This window comes from Nyctereutes procyonoides, unplaced genomic scaffold (genome assembly GCF_905146905.1).
Source record: "Nyctereutes procyonoides isolate TBG_1078 unplaced genomic scaffold, NYPRO_anot_genome, whole genome shotgun sequence".
Lineage (NCBI taxonomy): Eukaryota > Metazoa > Chordata > Mammalia > Carnivora > Canidae > Nyctereutes > Nyctereutes procyonoides.
This window is the reverse complement of record NW_026575042.1, coordinates 38075580-38092001: the sequence shown is the minus strand read 5'-3', so window position 1 is coordinate 38092001 and position 16422 is coordinate 38075580. Positions and strand designations below refer to the sequence as shown.

Here is a 16422-nt window from a genome sequence, read left to right as displayed (position 1 = left end):
GTTGATGGCATTGTGATGTTCTGGGTTGTGTCAATGGATAATCCTCAAAAAGAAAAAAAGTAAAATCATGACTGTCATACATAAATAAAAGTGAATGAATACATGTTAAAGATTTTTATTTAACTCATTCATGAGAAAATTGGTGTTACAATCTTTTGAAAAAATAAAAATAAAAACCATACATCTGTGTGCAGTAAAGGAATGTTGAAACGAAGGAGCAAATAAACATAAAATGGGCTTGGGGGTGTTGGGCTGAGTTGTATCTCTCAAAACTCCTATGTTTAAGTCCTAACCTCTGGGATACCTCAGACTGTGACTGTATTTGGAGATAGGGTCTTTAAAGAGGTGATTAAGTTAAAATGAGGTCATTAGGATGAGCCCTAATCCAATATGAGTGGTGTTCTTATAAGAAGAAATTAGGATACAGAGACCCACAGCAGGAAGATCGTGGGCAGACAGGAGAAAATAGTCATATAGAAGTCAAAGAGAGAGGCCTCACAAGAAATCAAACCCATTAACACCTTGATCTTGGACTTGGAGACTCCAGAACTGGGAGATAATAAATTTCTGATTTTCAAGCCACCTGGTCTGCAATACTTTGTTATCTTAGCCCTGACCAACTAATGCAGGGCTGGGGGTCATTTGCATGTCTATAGACAAGAATTATTTTGCATTCTCATTAGTTATCTAGTTTATAGAGCTGTAAAATCACTCCTTTAGAGTCAGATAACCTAGTCAGTTTAATAGTAAGATAATTTATGACTAGGATCAGTAAATTACTAATTGTGGGCCAAATTTAGTCCTACTACCTGTATTTTATAAATAAGTCTTTATTGGCATACAGCCATACTTAGTCCTTCACATATTGTCTAGGCTGCTTTATTATTACAAAGATAGAGATAAGTCCTTGCCAAAGTCTAACATATTTACACTCTGGTCTTTTATAGAAAAAATTTGCATATCCTCCTCTAGGCAATGCATCGGTTTTCTATTGAAACACAAATGATTCCTTACAATCAGAGTGCCATTCAAGGTCATCTGGTCCAGGGGTTCCCAGATTTTGAGATCTCACAGGTTGGTAAAATTTCAAAAAACATTTGAGGAATGGTCAGAGGGTCTCCAATTTTACTTTTGTTAAATATCAGCTACTTCATAAATTTGTTGTGTATATGTGCAAAAAGGTGATTTTATTAAAGCATGGGAATAGGACCCCTGGCAGAAAGAGCTGCTGCATAAAAAGATATTTTGAAGTGAATAGTGCTTGAGAAATTTTACTGCATTGTACTTGATGATGTGTTGTGATTTCATTTCTCCTACGTTTGGTAAAACCTTCACCACGGACCACCACAATTCATGGTCTAGATTGTGGAATTCTGGCCCAATTTTAGGCACCAATTGCTGGCTCTGTCCAGGGAGACTCTGCTGGCTTAGACCAGGAGTCCAGGCCTTACTCCTAGGACCCAGGCTGATACCTTTCAGCCCAAAAGGAGTCCTTAGGGACTGATTATTGCCAGAACCAGCCTGGGCATGCCCCACATACCCAGGTCCAGTTATGATGGACCCTGCCTTGCTTTAAATAATGCTTTTTTCTCTAATTAAAAAATAAACAAATAAAATAAAGTGTTCAGTATAGAAAACTTAAGGAAAAGTGGGAAGAACAAAACTCATCTCTACCCAGAGAGGTATAAAGATTTACTGACGTATGGGAGCAACAAAAACACTTTCCAATATAAAAATCCTAAAGGGAGAAAACAAGTATCTCTCCCCAAACCAAGACGGAGCCTAGCACATGGCATGTAGCAATATATATTGAATGAATAACTAAACCTAAATAACTGCAATTATTTTTTCTAGATGATCCAAGAAAACTCAGTAAGTCTTTGAAAAATTTTTTGATTTGATTATCAAGTACAATCCCTTTGATTAATGGCTAATATGATAAGTTTTCCCAGCATCCCCCCTCATTCTTGCATTAAATTTTTTTTCCTTGTATCATTTTTTTAAAAAAAATCCTTAAGAGGGGATTCCTGGGTGGCTCAGCGGTTTAGCGCCTGCCTTCAGCCCAGGGTGTGATCCTGGGGTTCCGGGATCAAGTCCCACATCAGGCTCCTTGCATGGAGCCTGCTTCTCCCTCTGCCTGTGTCTCTGCCTCTCTCTGTGCGTCTCTCATGAATGAATAAATAAAATCTTAAAAATAAAATAAAATAAAATAAAAAAGTAAAATAAATAAAATAAAATAAAAAATCCTTAAGATTTAAGACTGCCCAGGACAATTTAAGGATTATGTATTTTCACTAGTTTTTATGTCCAGACAATTTACATTAATCAAGTCTTATTAAACTACTCTAATGATACATACAGTATAATAACTTTTAAAAATTAATTTGGTAAACTCTCATGATTTCAAGACATGCAGTTCCTAAGAAACCCAATTAATTGAATTTTCACTTCCATGCCTGGTCATCTAAATGAGAAACATCTTAAATCTGACATTCAAAATGAACAATTGAGAATATTTTTTTTAACTCTTTGTGGTGCACAATCTTAAACTAAATAATTCATCACTGTTTGTTATGAAAATCTCATGCATACCTTCTGCTGTGAGGGCATCTCTACATCCCTTCCTGCAGGTTATCCGTCTCCTTTAAACCCATCTTCTCCTGTAGGAAACAAACATTCCAAATAACCCCTGACAAATAGCCCCTCTCTGGTTCTTTGTTTGAGTATGTCACTCACATATGTGTTTGTTTCCCCTAATGTTTCATTATGTTTATGAAACTTTTCTATAGAAACAGAAGTCAATAAAAAAAAAAACCCAAAAAACATAAGTTCGTTTTAACTTTGGAGAATAAGCAAGCATCATCCCCTTTCAAAAATCACATTCTTCTCTGATGACATCTGGTTTCGTCTTCTTTAAGTTTTTACTTAAATCCCACCCACAACCTGCTGCAGATCACTTTGCAATCACTTGTTTCTCTCCATCTCCAATATTATTCTCCCCATCAGGTCTGTTCCTCACTTGCCTGGCCCTTGTAGCCAGGAGCCTCCATCACTCTGACATGACCCAGGTGGGTCCTGTACCTGGCATGTGATAAGGATGGGGCCTGTGATGAACTCCAATGTTTCCATGTATTCTAGTTAGTTCTTTCTTTCATTGTGCATAAAAGCTTTCCTTTTAAACTGCTCCCTAGGACCCAGGTCTCTTCCTTCTCTCATGGCCTTTGGAATTTTACTAGTTTGTTCCCTGACCTAGAATAATTTGACCTGCTGCTACTTACTGACTATTAACCTTCAATTTATTATGCCCCTACTATATGCAAGTCATGTGCTATGTGTTTCATATACATTACTTCTAGTCTTTGCAACAACCCTGAAAAGCTGTGTGACCTTGGATAAGCTATAGAACATCTCCGAGCTTTAGTTTCTCATTTTTAAAGGAAGATTTATTTATTTATTTGAGGAGGAGGAGAGAAGTGGGTGGGCAGTGGGAGAGAGAGAATCCCAAGCAGATTCCCCACTGAGTGCAGAGCCAGATATGGGGATTGATCTCATGATCCTGAGAGCACCATCTGAGCTGAAATCAAGAGTCAGACGCTCAACTGACTGAACCACCCAGGCACCCCAGTTTCTCATTTAAAATGTGAATAACAACACTGACAAGAGGCTGCATTTTACCTTACACCATATAGCCTCTCTTAGACAGTTGTCTTATTTCTCTATGGCGTCCCCCAAATACCCAGGATAGGGCTCAATGTGTAACTTAACTCAACACATATTTACTTGGAGATTGTTTGAATATAGTTATCTTCCTCAATTACTTTTTTGAGTTAGTTCTAAGAAATGAAACACAGATTTCTACTAAAGTTTATCAAAAGCAGTAGACATTTACAATAAGGAACCAATGCAAGAAGACATTACTTTGAAATGTCTAATTATAAAGCTAAATACTAAAAACTACTCTTGGAAAGTTCTGTCTTGTGATTTTGTTTTTTGTTAAAATAGACTTGTTACAAATTTCATCAGATTTTAATCTACTTTCTTGTCTTAGGAAAAAGAATCTGCTGGACACACCTGTATCTGCTTTGATGACCCAGGACTCTGCAGTGTCTCCAGAGCAGGATTTGGAGCATCAAGAACTTGCTGAGGATAGACAATGAGCAGAAGGGTGAGTAGCAGATGAACTAACCCAGGACTCAAGTCCAAGAGTATTTCTTACTACTCCTGCAGGATATGGCTAATGCTGTCTTATAATTGAGGATTATTGTTAGCTGGATTCCAGTTAACCAAATATTTTTTGACCAATGTTTTTGCAACTCTTGGCTCCCTTACTCAAGAGAGAAAACTTTTAAAATGATTCAGCCAGGTTTCTCACCACTGGGACAAGTGAGATTTCCTAATGCACACATACATCTTTTTTTACCCTTTTTAAAAATTTCATTTTATTATTATTTTTAGTAAGCTCTATGCCCAACATGGGTCTTGAAGTCACAACCCCACTCTGAGGTCAAGGGTCACATGCTCTACCAGCTGACCAGCCAGGTGCCCCCCTTTTTTTCTTTAAGTATAATCACCTCAGATTTATATTTATTTGTGCCCCAAATATTTTTTTGCACCCTTAGAATTTTCACTTTGGCTGTGCTCATGAGAAGTGCTAATTCTACAATAAAGTGCTGGCTGAGTAGCCACTTGAAGTGAGGGCTACCATTTGTTCAAATCAGCTGCCAAAGCCTATATTTCTCCTTCAAGTCTTGAAAGAGCCAAGAGCCTTAGAGCCAAAAGCCTACTTCACAAGATATGTGTGAAGAACTACAGTGTACAAGGACAGGAAAGTCTACAGGATGAATACAGATTATCTTCAGTTTCATATATACTGCAACTGCCAAAATTACGTGTTTTGGAGGTATTTGAAAAGTTGCTACCCCCCCCCCCAAAAAAAAGTTGCTCCCAAATGTACAGTTGAAACCTTGAGCAACCCAAACAAGAACCCTACATAACAGCATTTAAGCCTATGTGGCATGGTTCTCAAACTTGCCGGATATTAGAAGCACCTACGGAGCTTCTGAGAATCTAGATGCCCAGACTGCACCCCAGACCAATTAAAATCTGGGGGGAGGAGTCAGACATTGGTACTTTTAAAAGATCCCTAGGTGATTCCAAAGTTCAGCAAAGTTTGGGAACTAATGGCATGTGGAAAAATACATGTAAGCAATTTGTAGCATGTTACCTAAAGGACTCAACTTACGGAATACTTTAATTCACAGATCTCATGAGTGTTTATGTTTAAAATGCTTCAACATTATAATGGTAAAATATTGCCGGAATATGACAAAGGGACTTTCGGTAAGTTAAAAATTATTCTGTAATTTTAAATATTGCCCAAATATTACAATCCACTCCTTTTTAGGGGGAGGATATCAGGAACATTTATTTCCAGCTTTTAAATCCTTTTTATAAGTACAGAGGCAAAAGAAATACTGAAAGATGAAGGGAAGAAAGGATATAAACAAAGAAAAACTAAAATGATTATTTACCAAGAATTGCAAATGCTCATTTTCTGAGCATTACCACAACGTTCCATTCTCTATTCCTAGGACTTTGTGTAATTTTCAGGGACATGATGGTGGCGGGCTCATGCTTTTAGTTTATCAAAATAAACCTGAGTGTTCCTTTTCCCAGGCTTCAGTGGAAACTGAGACTTTACTCATCTTTATGAAAAAAGAGAGAAAGAAGAAAGAGGTGGGGGGAGAGAGAGAGAGAGGGAGAGAGAAGGAAGGAAGGAGGAAGAAAGGAGAGGAAAGAAGAGGAAGGGAAGGAGAGAGTGGAGAAAAGGGGTAGAAGAGGGGAAGAGGAAAGGAGGTAAGGGGTAGGGTGGAGAGTAAGAGAAAGGGGGGGAGAGGGGAAAGAGAGGGGAGGTGGAGCGGAGGGGAGAAAAATGTGTCCTAGTGGTAAGCTCACCTGTCCTTTGAACTGTTCTATGGTTGAAATGCCCCTCCTGATTGATCAGTCCTCATTCAACAGATTTTCATGTGTTAGGAACATTCAAGGATTATGTCAGCTGAGATTCCTGCTGCCCATCTGGTAGAGAAAACAACTTATAATAACAAACACACACCAGACTTGGATGAATTACCATCCCCACAACCTGCAGGCCTGTTGGGGTCGTTCAATTCTTCAAACAGTCCTGTTTCTATAATCTCTTCCTGCCATGCTATGGGGACAGCACCTGTTGCAAATCTTTGGAAGAACACCTTGTCTTTATCATCAAATTCGATTCCCCGAACCTCAGAGAAATCTTCAATTTCAGCAATGTCTTTGGCATAAACCACTGAAGGATCTGGCACAAATGGGGGCTCAACCAGGCCAGCTTCCAGGCGAGCAAAATTGATGGTTTTGAAGAAAGGGTGTTGCCTGGGATCATCAGACTTTTCTCTGTGAAGAAAGGAGATGGTCAGCCTTAGACACAGTAACAAACCAAAACAGGAAATGTTTTAACAATACAAAGTGTGTAGCATTCTTTTCCTGCAATACATTTTATTTTAATTTCAAAGACAATATAACGATGTAAAGAATAATTTGGAAAAATAATAACTTGAAAAATCACCCATGATTTTAAAAAATTTACCCACAATTCCATCTTATGCAGACAGTAGCATCTTCGTTGTTTGCAGATAAATTTCACATGTAGATCTAATCTTCAGAGTCAAGCAGTTGACATGACTTTTATTTTTAGTGCTCTATGGAAATACAGGCAAAATTCAGTGGAACCCGAACCTGCTTGCCTACAGCTTCCAGTCATTGCACTTTGCTCTACTCTTCAGGGTCACACTGAACAAGGGAAGCATGTCTCTTCCCACACAGCCCCCCTCACATTCTAAAGACAGCACCCATATCTCCTCACTCTTCATATAACATGATTTTTAGGAGCTCCACCTACCTCCCCAACTGCCACAATATTTTTAAAGATTTAAAAAATCCATTACTAATTTTTAGTAGCATCCATTCAATGCTCAAGACTATGGCTATTTTTTATCAAGCCCTTCTTCTTTGTGTTAGAAATCATTCCAGTATTTGCCATAGTATAAGGGCGGGGGGGGGGGAGGAATATATGTTTCCAACTGTGTGACCTCTTGTATTAGTGATCTATTGCTGTGTAACAAACTGCCCCAACATTCAGTGGCTTAAAACAACATTATTATCTCAGTTTCTGTGGGTCAAGAATCTAGAACCAGTTTAACTGGGTGCCTCTGGCTCAAGGTCTTTCATGAGGTTTCAGTAAAGCTGTTCATCGGGGGGCACCTGGTAGCTCAGTGGTTGAGTGCCTGTCTTTGGCTCAAGTCGTGATCCCAAGGTCCTGGGATCGAGTCTCACCTCATGCTTCCTGCAGGGAGCCTGCTTCTCCCTCTGCCTATGTCTCTGCCTCTCCCTGTGTGTCTCTCATGAAAATAAATAAATAAAATCTTAAAAAAAAAAAAAAAAAGCTCTTCATCAAGGTTATGGTCTCAACTGAAGGTTCAGCTGGGGTTAGGGGAGGAAATCTGCTTCCAAGCTCATTCACATGGTTATTGGCAGGTCTTCATACCTTACCACATGAGCCTCTTCACAAAGCTACCTTATAACTTTACAGCTGGCTTTCCCCAGGGCAAATGATCAGAGAGGGAGGAAGGGAGGATGGGAAAGAGAAAGAGTGAACCCAAGATAAAAGGCACAGTCTTCTTACTACCTAATCTTAGAAATGATATCTTATCACTTCTGCCATGTTGTTAGAAGCAGATGAATAAATCCAGCCTACCCTTAAGGGAAGGGATTACACAAGAGTGTGGATAATAGGAGGTGGGGAGGAACGCCTGAGTGGCTCAGCGGTGAGGGCCTGCCTTTGGCCCAGGGCATGATCATGGGGTCCCAGGATTGAGCCACATCGGGCTCCCTGCATGGAGCTTGCCTTTCTCTCTGCCTATGTCTCTGCCTCTGTGTGTGTGTGTGTGTGTGTGTGTGTGTGTGTCTCATGAATAAATAAATAAAATCTTAAAAACAAAAAAGGAGGTGGGGATCTTTGGGGGCACACTAGGGGCAGCCTACTGCACATTTCTCTTGGTTCCTCTTAAGTACAGGTTTTTGTTTCGTTTTGTTTTGACAGAAAATTCAATTTATGTCATAAATCAACCTTGGTAAAAATTAATCACTTTCATACGTTTCCTTTTACTTTTATTCCAGTTATCAAAAAGCTTTTAGGAAAAGGATTGAGGAAATCTCCCTTTAGAGACTTCCTACTATGTCAGATAATTACTGCGGTGGACTCTAACAGGTTCTAAACACAATCATGATGTTACTAATAACAATAGTGAGAATAACTGGCATTTATCCTGAACTCACTTTTAGCTCACAAAGTTAAGCTCTGCATTTATGTTATCACATTTAACCATCACAATAATGCCTGTCTGTCTTTTCATTGTATTTTTAACCTCTTTATTTGCTTCTGCATTCATATATAGCTGTGCGTCTGAAAAGGCCAAAAAACACAGGTGAATTTTTCAAAGGAAAATTATAATAAAATATTATTATGGAAAAGAGAAATCCAGCTGGAGGCATTTGATGCCCAGCCAGTCCCTGGGTTGTTCTGTGATTCAGGTCTAGCCCCATCCAGGATGGCTGACGCAGGACTCCTTGGACTTTTCTCATTATGACCCTACTGGAAAACAAGCATGGAGAACTGTATCATGAGATACTACAAGGTGTCTGTGTCTTTTTTATCCCAAGCCACCAAGTCTCCATCAATTGAAAGGAAGGAAAATGCAGGCTTGCTGTCTTCTAGAACCTAATGACTGATGTCTGTGTGGTTTACATCCTGTAGAGTCAGAGCCTTGAGGGAGGGTTACTGAGATAATTCAGTAAGATGGATTTTTCTCTTAAATTAGGTTTACTGAGGTATAATTTACACAGCAAATGGTGGTGGGGAGGATATCAGAGAGAATTTAAATGTAGCAGAACAAGGACAGACCTAGAATTCCACCTAAGGAGATAAGGAATGAACCCCAAGATTTTGTGTCTCAAAGAAAACAAAGGAGTTGGAATGGGTCCAGGTGCCATGAGGAAGGAGCTGGAAACCCCTTGATGGCCACCAGCAGGTATGAACACACTGTCCTAGGGGTCAAGAGAGCACCTTAACCTCACGCTGAGCAGCTTTAACGTGGATAAACAAAGAGTGCCCAGGGGCTCAGGAACCTTGAGAAACTTGCTTAGCCAGTCTTGACAAGAGGGTGAACAGTTCTGTCTGTGGTTGCTGATGCTAACAACAAGACTAGGCTTTCCAACCCCTATTCCTTTTACTCAGGGTCTGGGCCACTGCAAATCTGATCGCTTTATCCTTTGCACTAATGACTCTTACCTCAGTTCTGTAATTAGAAATCACATGGATATTATTATTTTACTCTTGAATCTTTCCCTGACAGCTTCATTCAGGGACCTTTTGGCCCATCATTATGCAGTGCACTTTGGACAAATAGGAGAGGCTATTGATGGAGGCAACATCTTTTGCAATAGCCAGCCTGGCAGTGGCAGGAAGACTTCTCCTCCTGACTGGAGTAGATTCTATTTCGGAGCATTTACAGGAGCTCTTGTATTACTGAACCCCGCAGAGAGATTACGACGCATTTTCTTATAACAGTTAATGAAGGAAAGATACCAACTGAGCATACTTGAAGACCACTCTGTGGGGTTTGGTCTGCCAGGAACAGTACGTATTGGTACGAAATTATGTGTTGGGGAAGCACTTAAGTCAGAGATTTGCATGGTTATTTGATCTTGTTCTGCTGTAGTGACTGATTGGAAGAAAACCTGCAAAGTGCTTAAGTGGTCTTCAGCTTTTATTTTATTAGAAAACATCATAAACCCTATCTAGAGCCTTTGTGAGAGGCTCTGAAAAGCTTTCGACTTCTATGCAAAATTAATTCACAGACCTACAAAGACAAAGGAGGAGATGCTTTCAATGATGCCTAAAGAAGGAAAAGTGTTTTAAAATTTATTTCAAATGTTTGTGAATGCAAGAGGGAAGGGGCACTTGACCCCTCTGCCTTTTAACACGTTGTGTAGGCATTTGCTTGGCTTTGAAGGACACCACTAAATTCATCAAACATTATCTCATTTTAATTTAAAAAATATACAGAGAGCTGAAATAAAAATGTTAGAAGGTTTTCTCTTTCACCGAACAGCTGGTTTTTATATGCCTTTTCTCTAATGTTGTAAACAGTTTTATTCAAAACAGTCACAACAACAGATGCTTTATAAAAAAGTTTTGCTTGATGGAGCAGCTTCAGGCAATGATCCAGGGCTTTAAGGTGGTATTTTCCTGAAGAAGTTTGTCAATATTTCATTTTATATACCCAAAGTGTGTTTATAGAGTATCAAGATAGATTTTCAATCAAACATGCCAAGTGGGTGGTAATCCCTTCAGGGAGGTCATCTGAAGAGACTGCTTTTTCCTTGCTGCCTCTTCCACTGTTGGTGTGCCCTCTTATACTCCCTGCCCTACAGTAGAGATGGTCAGTGGTCACCATTTCTGGTTCTCCTCTCCTTCCTGGGCACATGGAAGGCAACACTAGCCAGATCCTTCTACCTGGTATAGGGCCAAGGGCTCCTTCTGGCCAAACCGAAGTGAGTGTAGGTCACTTCCCTGCTGAGGCAGTACAAAGCTCCTCTAGGTTCTCTACCCTTTCTTCTCTTGCTATAGTGACTGGAAGCCTCAAGTTCCAATGGAGCTGTCAAATGGAAAGTAGCCTGGCTTTCTGAGTCACTGCTCTGAAGGGAGATACCCGAAGGGAGGGCTGCTGCACCCATAATGGACTTTGTGTGAGTGAGAAAAATTCCTTTCATTTCAAGCTGTGGAGACTATGGGATTTGCTTGTTATCATGACATGGCTGATTCTGACCACACTAATACAACAATGTTGGAAGCTATACAGGAAAATCAGTTCCAGGTTTTACTTCACGTAAACGTAGAGATTCCGTCAAATTTCAAAGTGCTCATTTGTTAGCTTGGTATCTGTCATGCTTTGGAAGTTATTACAAATGGATTTTGTTTTGCTATTTAAAGAAATGAGGTTGAAAATTAAAAGCTTACCTCCATATTCAAATATTTTGAATTAAGGCAGCCTCTTCTAGAGCCTTCACCAGCAGCTACTTGGAAGATTAAGGGTAATTTTACTGCCTACATTCTGGGGTAAATATTAAAAATCAGTCCTATAACTTCATGTTGTAGCTTTTGTATTTGTATATATTTTAAAATTTTGAAAATTCAATCTAAGAATTTAGACGTTCAAGCTCATAATTTAGCCAAAATATTATCTGCTATCTCTCTTAGAATAAACTAGTAATAATTGCTATCACTTTTTGAACAGGTCTGAACATACATTATATCTAACTTTATATATGTCATATCTAAACCTCAAAGTATCCCACTGTATTAGCCAGGATCCTCTAAAGAAACAGAATCAACAGGATGCTGGGGATCCCTGGGTGGCTCAGCGGTTTAGTGCCTGCCTTCCACCCAGGGCATGATCCTGGGACTCCCAGGATCGACTCCAGGATCGACTCCCAGGATCGACTCCAGGATCGACTCCGCAGCCGGCTCCCTCTGTGGAGCCTGCTTCTCCCTCTGCCTGTGTCTCTGCCTCTCTCTCTCTCTGTGTCTCTCATGAATAAATAATAAAATCTTAAAAAAAACAAAACAGGATGTTGAAGGGGTCCAGAATGTACCACAGTAGCATAAAAATTATTTTGAGCTGAAGGCATTTGCGAGTCAACAGGTTTTGAACTCCCCTTATCGGCCTAGTAGCAAAGACTCCCCCAGAAACTCAACTCATAAATCTCCCTGGGAGTTTTAGAGCTGGGAAAGCTTGACTCTTCTTGTCTGCACCACACCTAAACAGATTGTCACGAAACTATCATTATCTCCCATCTCTTCTCCTGAGGACCCATTTATCTCTCCTAAAGTCATTTGTTTTCACAGAAGTGCCCTTCCCCCCACCAATTCTAAGAAATTATTTGTTTTCCTGCAAGTACCCTTCTCCTCCTCCCCTTCCCCTATTCAGGTGGCCTATAATTCTAATTGATCCCAGTCACATTTTTTCTGTGAATTCTTGTATATGTGCATCAATAAAAACCTGCCTTTTTCTCTTGCTAATCTGTTTTTTGTCAGCTTAGTTTGCAGGCTTCCAAACCTAAGAGGGTAGAGGAAAAGTTTTTCTCCCTGACAGTAATGTGTGTATGTATATGAGAGCGATTGCGAGAGGGCGAGGGAGAGAGAGAGTGAGAGAAGAGAAAAAGAGAAACAGAGAAAGAAAGACAGAAAGAAAAAGAGAAAAGGGAGGGAGGGAGGGAGGGAGGAAGAAAGAAAAAGAAAAGAGAAGGAGGGAGAAAGAGGGGAGGGAGGGAGGGAGGAAGGAAGAAGGAAGGAAGGAAGGAAGGAAGGAAGGAAGGAAGGAAGGAAGGAAAGTAAAAAAGGCAGAGAGAAGTTTATTTTAAGGAATTGGCTCACACAATTGTGGAGGTTTGGCAAGTCCAAATCCTGCAAGGTAGGCTGTCAAGCTGGAGACTCAGGGGAAGAGTTGCACTTCAAGTCCAAAGGTGTTTTGTCAGCAGAATTCCCTCTTCTCCCAGGGAAGTCAGTCTTTTTCTGTTAAGGCCTTCAACTGATTGGATGAGATCCACCCACATTATGAAGAATAATCTCCTATACTCAAAGCCTACTGATTTATATATTAATCTTAACTAAAAAATACCTGCACAGAAATCTCTAGAATAATTGATTATCTGAGTATTGTAACCTAATCAAGTTGTCAAAAAATTAATCATTACACCTCTAAATCCCTCATTTTGAAACATGAAGATATTGAGACTCTGAGAAAGTAGTTCAATTGCTTGAGGTAAAATGACATATAGAGCTAGGATGTGAGTCTATGTTTGTGAATCTAAAGTCCTAGGTTTTTTCTTTGTAGAACACAGTCATCCACTGCCCAGGGCCTTTTTATAGGTCAGCTTTTACTTCTTTTGTTTCTCCTAAAATATCTTGATCTTACTATTCCATGTAAGCAATAAAACTCAACTTTCTTCAAAAGTAACATCAACTGTATTTAACATACCTGGCAATAGTATATGTACTCACTAAATATCTGTTGACCAGTTGACATCTTGCAGAGACATTTAAAAGGGGCAGAATTTTCCAGAGCTATAAATTTCCAGTACTGATGGGTTTTAAGTTTTAGTTTTAATTTTATTCATTTTTGAATCATTTTATTCCCATGATTCAAAATTCAAAAGATAATAGGGTCACAGAGTGAAAATCCTCATTTGCATACTTGTCACCTGCCCCTAATTTCTTTTTCTTAGAGGCAACCAATCATAGACATTCTTTGTATACTCTGCCCAAAATATTTGGGTTCATGCTAGGCAACTATTTAAATTATAGATTTCTTTTCTTTGAAGTATGCTGTTTTGCACCTCACTTTTTTCACTTTAAGATATATCTGAGATCATCCTACATTGAGTGCTCACGGTGTTTGAAAGTATTGGAAATATGTAACCATATAATATGCAAAGAATAATAGGAAAATAATAATACTGAATTCTGAGGCCTTGTCACTAATCCAAAGTATTTTCCAAATCCCATGGACAATGTTGACATGGCTAATCACCTCTATTATATGGTAGTTTACCTGCTTCCTAAACGTTGCTCTGGTTTCTTAGCCAAGAAGAGTCTGCAAATATCTTTTGCTTCCTCTGTGAAGTTATCATGTTGGAACTGGACGTCTTCTTTTAGGGTTCTTTGCTTTAAATCCTCTTTACTGACTTTTTCCTTGTAATCTTTGAATGGTGTCCGTCCAGCAACCATTTCATAGATACTGCATCCCATTGCAAACCAGTCCACAGGATAGGAATAACTCACTTTTTCCATTAGGATTTCAGGCGCCATATAACCATTGGTTCCAGCCTGTAGCACCCCAAACAAGAACAAAACAAAAACACTAATGTGAGTATAACAGATGCTGCTGATTGCCTGTCCAATGCCCATTCTCCTTTTCTTTCTTTGTGAAGGGGAATCCTAACTTATTTGGGGTGGCAATGTGTCTAACCTGATATAGCCTCTGCTTTCCTAGCAGCCTCTGGTGGAGCTGGTGCAGGCCATGTCATCCATTCTGGCCAATGAGAAGTAAAGAGAATTTAGATGGAGTGCCTTCTAAAGATTTTATTTATTTATTTATTTATTTGAGAGAAAGAGAGAGAGTGAGAGAAAGAGAGCACAGAGGGAGAGTGAGAAGCAAACTGCCCACTAAGCAGAGACCTGTTCCTGGGCTTGATCCTAGGAGCCATAGATCACAACCAAGCTGAAGGCAGACATTGAGCCACTCAGGAGCCCGGCTGAAGTGCATTCTAAAAGAGACAGATGAGGAGTGCCTGGGTGGCTCAGACAATTGACTCTTAATCTCAGCTGAGGGTTCATGCTAGGCATGGAGCCTACTGAATAAATGAATGAATGAATGAATGAATGAATAATAAAATAAAGGGATAGATGAAGCTGCCCTTGAAATGGGGAGGTCACGTAGCCCCACACTTCATCATTAAGGTAAAAACTTCAAGTGGATGTCTCTATGATTCCCCTAACCTCTGCCTCTGTATTTTACTCACAGATAATAGAAAATTAGATGCATAGTTTTTTAAAGGTTGAACACTTTATTGCTAATATTGAATGTTTATATATTATCTGGTCTCTGATTCTTACTCTATTTGCTATATAACAATATTAATATCACACTCAGTGTCTGCATTTAAAAAATTAGCATAATCATTTTAATCTAAAAAATTCGGGGATCCCTGGGTGGCGCAGCGGTTTGGCGCCTGCCTTTGGCCCAGGGCGCGATCCTGGAGACCCGGGATCGAATCCCACGTCGGGCTCCCGGTGCATGGAGCCTGCTTCTCCCTCTGTCTGTGTCTCTGCCTCAATCTCTCTCTCTCTCTCTCTCTCTCTCTCTCTGTGACTATCATAAATCAATAAAAATTTAAAAAAAATAAAAAATAAATAAAAAAAATAAAAAATTCCACACATGAAATTTCACGTAACATGCCTGACTATTTTTTGCAGGCACATTTCTACTGATAATACATGCCAAATAACCACTGGGTTAAAAACATATTTTTTTATATAACATAAAATTTACCCTCTTGGGGCACCTTGGTGGCTCAGCGGTTGAGTGTCTGCCTTTTGCTCAGGTCATGGTCCTGCAGTCCTGGGATTGAGTCCCACATTGGACTCCTGGTGGGGAGCCTGCTTCTCTCTCTGTCTGTGTCTCTGCCTCTCTCTCTGTGTGTCTCTCATGAATAAAGAATTTTTTTAAAAAAATTTACCTTAGGGATCCCTGGGTGGCGCAGTGGTTTGGCGCCTGCCTTTGGCCCGGGGCGCGATCCTGGAGACCCGGGATCGAATCCCACATCGGGCTCCCGGTGCATGGAGCCTGCTTCTCCCTCTGCCTATGTCTCTGTGCCTCTCTCTCTCTCTCTCTCTGTGACTATCATAAATAAATAAAAATTAAAAGAAATTAAAAAAAATTTTACTTTATTAATAATTTTTAAATATACAGTTCGAGAGTACTAAGTACATTCACATTGTTGTACAACCATAATCACTTTCTATCTCCAGAACTCTCTTTGTCTTGCAAAACTGAAACTCTAGTCCCATTCAACAACTCCCCATTGCCCCCCACCCCCACCCCAGGCCCTGGCAACCACCATTTTACTTTCTGTCTCTATGAATCTAACTACTCCAGGTACCTCATGAATGTGGAATCATGCAGTTATTGTCTTTTTGTGAATGTGTTATTTTAATACATTAATTCAACAGATTTTTAAAAAGATTTTATTTATTTATTTATTTATTTATTTATTTATTTGAGAGAGAGAGAGAGAGAGAGATGGAGGGAGTACATGTGTGTGCAGGGGGAGGGGCAGAAGGAGAGGGTGGGTGAGAGGGAAGGAATCCCAAGCAGACTCCAGGTTAAGCACAGAGCTCCTCACATGGGGCTCGATCCAAAAACCCTGAGATCATGACCTGAACCAAAACCAAGAGTTGGACACTTAACTGATTGAGCCACTGAGGTGTCCCCAACAAATATTTAATGAATATCTATAACATAACTTATAAACTATATACACACACATACACAAACACATATGTTTTCCAAAAACTAACTTGTTTTTGGCTAAAGTATAATGTATGACCTCTGTAGCAATTAAAAATTCAAAGAACACCCTAAAATGATAATAAGCTTCTATTAGTCCATAAAAATGATACTATAAATTTTTAGCAGAGCTGTGAGAAACAGAGGTGCTCTATAAATTGACTCATACTTTTAGGAGAGCAGTAAGATATAGAGTCAT

The 16422-nt window shown here is 39.6% G+C and overlaps 1 protein-coding gene across 1 annotated transcript in view; it reads right to left on the bottom strand.

Moving 5' to 3' along the window:
- Window positions 1-5269: 5269 nt before the first annotated feature.
- Window positions 5270-16422, bottom strand: part of GRK7 (G protein-coupled receptor kinase 7) — a 29878-nt gene continuing 18725 nt past the window's right edge. The window contains exons 3-4 of the mRNA XM_055321308.1: window positions 13707-13981; window positions 5270-6429 (exon numbers count right to left, since the gene is read on the bottom strand). Of these exons, the coding sequence (XP_055177283.1) occupies window positions 6093-6429; window positions 13707-13981 (612 nt within the window). The 3' untranslated portion in view covers window positions 5270-6092. The remainder of the gene's footprint in view (window positions 6430-13706; window positions 13982-16422) is intronic.